Source organism: Vigna umbellata, chromosome 2, assembly GCF_029865625.1.
Source record: "Vigna umbellata cultivar VRB3 chromosome 2, Vumbellata_1.0, whole genome shotgun sequence".
NCBI classification, from domain to species: Eukaryota; Viridiplantae; Streptophyta; class Magnoliopsida; order Fabales; family Fabaceae; genus Vigna; species Vigna umbellata.
This window is the reverse complement of record NC_142166.1, coordinates 23,565,382-23,571,122: the sequence shown is the minus strand read 5'-3', so window position 1 is coordinate 23,571,122 and position 5,741 is coordinate 23,565,382. Positions and strand designations below refer to the sequence as shown.

The window sequence follows — 5,741 nt, the reverse complement described above, 5'->3', positions numbered from 1 at the left end:
CTATTTATTATTTTAACTAATGGCTTATACTGTTGTTCATAGTTGTTGTGGGATTAGAGTAAGTTGGATTCAATTTTTCTTATATAGATTTCAAGAACAATTTTATAACTCAATTTTTTAAAGGTAAGTTTTAGAAAATAAAAATAACCAAAATTGATTTACACACGAAAAGAAATTGTTATTATGTGGAGTTTATTTTGTGAGGGTAATAAAAACCATCCACAAACTAACATTATTTAAAATGACTAAAATTAATTATATGAATACTAATAATAGTGGAGGTTTTTCAAAATACAATTTTCACCTTTCTAACGTCTCACTAAAACTTTCTCCAATTTACTCCATAACCCACATTTCCCCCCTTTTCAAAATTTACGAAACTTTCAATTTTTTTTTTGTCATATTTCCCCCTTTCCTAAATATGTTACATGAATCTACCTACAAAAACCTCTTATTTCTTGTTTTTCCTAAAAATTTTGAAGCAAGCATGTGATTTCTACTGAACGCAATTCTCCTTAACGAACGCAGCTCCCTGCAACGCAGCTCATCGTCGCCGGTTCATCATGAGTTGTGTTGGTCGTTGCGTATTCAGTTGTGGTCGCACTTGAGTTATCAATTTTGATCGCCGTTGAGGTCTTAGTTTCGGTGGTCGTCGTCAGTCGTCGTCAGTCGTCATCGTAGTTGTGAGTGTTTCTCCACTCTAATATTTCCTTCCACATATTATCTCTATTTTTGAGTTAGAAAATTATATTGTCCTTTGTGTTAAGTTAGCAACGAGTCTATAAACACAGAAAAGATAATGTTTTCTTTCTCATATTATGAATTTCTATATTATTTAGACTATCTGGTTTCTTAGACAATTTTCATAACTTTTTAGGGGAGAGGAAGGGTCGGTCGTGTTCGGCTTGGCGAATCCTACCATCTTTTTCCAATATGTGTTTATGATGCTTTTGCTGATTATCAATTGCCAGAGCTTTTTGAGAACACCTTTGCAGTCATTGTGTCTGCAAATCAAAACTCTACAACTTGGAACCATCTCTGAGTTTTTATCTAAAGCTCTATAGTCACCCGAGATTCTATCGGTAAAATTCATTGAACATACGTGTTTCTCGAACTTCCTTTCAAATACAAGGGTTTTTATTTACATTATCCATCAATTTTATGTGTAGAACTTATGAAATTATGCATTCTGCACCGGTATTTATATTTCCAATGAATTGTATGTGTAAAACTTATGACATTCTGCATCCTGCATCTGTATTGTTTTATTCAATTTATTATGTAATCAATTAATTTTATTCTGCAGGTTGAAAATGCTATTGAATATTTGAAGATTATTTGGGCAACGGGAATGAAAATTTAATAGTTTTAGGTAAAAGAACTACTACACCATGGTTTTTATTTCTTCTTCCACTATCAAGGAAAAGAATATTCTCCTGAGTTTCAAAGTGTTATCTTGATTTATTCTAGAGTTACTGCTGATTGGATTGTTAATTTTCAGGGCATAAATTGGCAATGCTTCCTGGAGACCCAAACTTGGCTAGATGCTCATTTTAGGAACCATCTTCAAGTGTTTAGATCCTATAATGACTGTTGTTGTTGGTCTAAGTGTAAAAGATCCACTTGTGATGCCCCAAGAAGTATGTAATTTTGTACTTGGATGTTCCTCTTTACATTAATGATAATAAATTTTAGGTTTAATCATTTTGAAGGTATATGTTTGTGCAAAATCATCTCAAATAGGTCCTCATAGTGAGTCAATTTTGATCTTATCGATAAATTCAGTGAACAAAGTTCAAATTTATGTGTTTTGGCTTGTTGACTACACAACTTTTAATGATGTGACACAATATGGTGGAATTTTTTTTTTTAAGTTTTAAATAAAAGTCTCTATTTCAAACAAATTATATTAAGTGTCCTCGTTTGGATCCTGTTACCTCTCTCACTCTCTTCGGTGCCATGGAATCCAATAGCCCCCAAACGGGACTACTTAATATAATTTGTTTGAAATAGGAATTTTATTTAAAATAAAATAAATTCTACCACATTGTGTCACGTCATTAAAAATTACGCAATTAGCAAGCTAAAACAAACAAATTTTGACCACTGAATTTAATGGTAAGGTCAAAATTGACTTAATTTTACAGAAAAAGAGACATAATTAGAATAAAAAAAAAATACAATGGCCTATTTGAGACGATTCTATACAAACAGAAGACCTTCGAAATAATTAAACCTAAATTTTATTAGTTTTAATAGTAGCAAGTGAGAGCAGTTTTTTCAAAAAGTATAATAACTGGAAGCAAACTAGATCAAGTTCATATAACTCTCAAGCATGTGCACTATATTGGTTACCTAGTTTGTTAACTTTAATTAAATTTGCAAGTCCAATGCTATACGTTAGCTGAATTAGTTAATTCATTACAAACATATGCTTAATTAATTCTGTTACGTAAAGACACGTGTTTAAATCTGCATTAGTGGTCTATATATTTAAATCATTATATACTGATTTCAATCTAATAATTGATTATCCTTTTTCTTTGAACAGAACTATATTGGTATTCCAAAGCTGTTGACAATGAAATAAGAACATCACTTATCGGAATTATCAACCAAATATTGAAAACAGAGGAAACATAGGAGCCTCGAACAATGAGTTATTGGACATAATGTTGGAATCAAATTGTATTTTTAAATTTATATTGTAATTGTCCTTGTATTTTATTTTAAATCATCAATAAAATTAATTTTGATTAATTTTTGTGTATTCACAATTTTATATATTTTATTTATTTTTTATTATAAAAAATAGATTTCATTTTCGAATCTTTATAAAATAGTAGTCATTAATAAAAAAATTAACAATAAAAAAAAACTTCGCAATATAAATATGATATCAAGAATTATAAAAAAATCTTAGCAAATCGATTCGGACTACTCTAACTGTGAATTTGAAAAATCTCTAGAAATCGATTTGCGGAAGTAGAAACCTCGGCAAATTGAAAAAACAATTCACTGATTAACAATTTTTTTGTAACATGAAGTATTAATCAGTATCCTTTAATGCCGTTCAAAATTTGACTAATAACATTATATAGAGCAGAGAAAATTTCAAATAAAAAACAAATTAATTAACAAAGAGAGAATAACTAGTCGCATAATGGAATAAACTAAAGAAACGGATATTATTTCAATGTAAACTATCAGAATATGACGATTAACAAGAACTATGAGCCTACAAAAATCCAAAGAAAGAAACATAGGTGATGTAAATAACTAGTCACATAAATGAAGAAACTAACTAAACAGATATTACTTCGTTGTACTTTTCCGTAGCAAGCAGGTATATCACCTATCAGTATATGACGATTTATAAGAACTTAGGAGCCTACAACAACCCAAAGTAGAAACATTTGTCGTAAATAATTTGTCTTTATGTTTTTTTCTCATCCAAGTATAGTAACCATGAATCATTAATCATAAATCAACATTCTGTACGAAGATGCCTTCCGTCAGGCATTGCGTGTGCAAATTGGCTTCTTTCTGTTCATATGCTTAACGTAGTGTAGATTCTTCCTCATTGCCTCTTTCATTTTCCCTTTTCTCTTCGAAGCTGATTTAATGTTAAAAATCTGAAATATTTAATTATAAGATACTCTCAGATTAAAACTCAAGTTAATAGTTTTACAACTATTTTAATACAACAACCGTTAGAAAACCAAATCACAAAATACTGAAAACAGTTTTTACACACATACACACACACATTTATATATATATATATATATATATACCTCGTTGGAGTTCTCTGTACTGCCAACTGAAGCTCCAAAGCTTTCAAAACTATTCTCACTGGGTGACTTCTGGAGTTGGTTCTCATCATCAGCTGCATTTGACAATCAGGGAAGAAAGTTATAACATAGTTGTCCATCATTAGGTTTTTTATCTATTCAATTTTTATATGGCATAGGTTTCTCCGTGTGTGTATATATAACTAAGCTATTTTAATGAAAAACTAGAATATTTGTCACTTACAAATATATATATATATATATATATATATATATATATATATATATATAAGTTGTTAATGTACAGCGATGGATTTCGAAAGAAACTGCCAAAAAATATAATAAGAAAGCAAGCATAAAATTGAACCTAGATCCTGTGACTCAGGAAATATTTCCGCCTTGTTCTTCGGTTCTCTGCAATAAATTTTGAAGCTGGGAGATGATGGACCTATATTTCTTCCACTTTCAATGTCTTCGTCATCCTCCTCACTCTGCAGCCATGCACTCTTCACCTTCTCATCCTTCTTTTCACCTTCTCTCCCTTTATCTTCATCGTACAACTCACTATGCTGTTTCGGTTCAGAAACTGGCAATGGAACCACTTTGGAGATTTTTTCAACACGTTTGGTTTGTTGAATGTCATTCAGAGAACCCACATTACTGTCCCCACCTTTATTTTCTTCACAATCTTGGGACTTCCCACCATCCACACTACCATCAAAATTCAGCTCTTTCCTGTCAGCCTTGCGTCTCAACTCTTCAACTCTGCTACGGACTCTTGCAGGCAACACCTCTCCCCCTTTTCCATTCAATCTTGAATTGTTGGTACCCATTTGGATCAGACTGAAAGAATTCTGATCTCACACGGTTCAAACTTGGAACAAGACGAAGGATTATGTAGGGGTTGTGTTTGCAATTGAATTAATAAAATACAGTCTGTGTATGCAGTTGTTAATTTGTCGATGTCAAATATAGCTCAAAAAACGATTGGATATTGTAATGTACGTTGTCTCTCTCGTAGCATTCTATGATGAGGCACGAATACACCAACATAACCTCAACATATTAACGTTAGGGATTGCAACATAAAAGAGGGATCCTGAAACTGGGTTCTGTGGCCTATCTGTCCGTTTTCTCAAATTAAGACTTCCTCGAACTGGGTTGTTATTTTTGGTCAAGACAAAAAAAAAAATTGGACACAGAAAAATCTCGTGTAAAAATTGAATTTCTATTTCAATATCCTATTATATATATATTTAACCCTTATAAAAATAGTTTTATTTGACTCTTTTAATTTCGATCGTTATAAATTTGAAATTTTTAAAAGCTTCTTTTATCTCAAAATGAATTTTCAACGCAGGTAACATCATCAAATTCTATCCATAATCAATGAGTGGGGATAAAATCGTTTTTTAAAATAAAATTTATTAATGTTGTAAAAGGATTTGTTGAAGTAGACATTGTATGTAGTTCAGAAAGGGTATACGATGTAGACTACATTGAATAGATAATAGGAGTAAACGAGGAAGAATTGAAGATATGATTAGAAGAGCTAAAAAGTGATGATTATGAAGTGAAATATAAGAAAAATGTGATTTACATACAGATAATTACATATGAATTTAAATTTGTAGATAAATTAGTTGTTACATACAAATTTTATCTATGGAGATTGACCGTGCATTTTGGACAAACCAAAAAAGATTTATAGGTATCTAGTTATAGTTATTGATAATCAAAGGACTCGATGTTTTGCACTGAGAATGACTTTCAGAACCTTTTATCATTTTTTTTCAATGGACATATGCGTAATGTTCCAAATCCATTGCTATTACACATTTCCCATTGGATTATCGACGGACTAAGATCAATTGGTAATGTCCTTGCCAGAAATAATTATCGATGAATTATGGTTGTTGGTGATTATTAACGGATAAATCTTGTTGG

At 31.0% G+C, this 5,741-nt stretch overlaps 1 protein-coding gene and 1 long non-coding RNA gene across 2 annotated transcripts; one reads left to right on the top strand and one right to left on the bottom strand.

Annotated features, from left to right (window-relative positions):
• The first annotated feature begins 422 nt into the window (after positions 1-422).
• LOC148203654 (uncharacterized) lies at positions 423-2,240 on the top strand. Its single transcript, XR_015784178.1, has 4 exons — positions 423-683; positions 878-1,082; positions 1,307-1,372; positions 1,502-2,240. It is a non-coding gene; the product is annotated as an uncharacterized LOC148203654 (long non-coding RNA).
• A 1,275-nt stretch (positions 2,241-3,515) lies between these two features.
• Positions 3,516-4,627, bottom strand: LOC148203653 (uncharacterized). Its single transcript, XM_088107699.1, has 3 exons — positions 4,162-4,627; positions 3,798-3,889; positions 3,516-3,635 (listed from the first exon to the last, which is right to left on the bottom strand). Exons 1-3 carry the CDS (start codon positions 4,625-4,627, stop codon positions 3,516-3,518), a joined length of 678 nt encoding a protein of 225 aa, XP_087963825.1.
• Between the last annotated feature and the right edge of the window lie 1,114 nt (positions 4,628-5,741).

What these genes read in the sequence shown, in the direction of transcription:
- LOC148203653 (XM_088107699.1), bottom strand. Translation starts at nt 4,627, where the DNA reads ATGGGTACCAACAATTCAAGATTGAATGGAAAAGGGGGAGAGGTGTTG. An exon ending in TCCTGAGTCACAGGATCTAG is followed by an intron (nt 3,890 to 4,161) that starts GTTCAATTTTAT and finishes TGTCAAATGCAG; the next exon opens with CTGATGATGAGAACCAACTC. An exon ending in GTACAGAGAACTCCAACGAG is followed by an intron (nt 3,636 to 3,797) that starts GTATATATATAT and finishes TAAATATTTCAG; the next exon opens with ATTTTTAACATTAAATCAGC.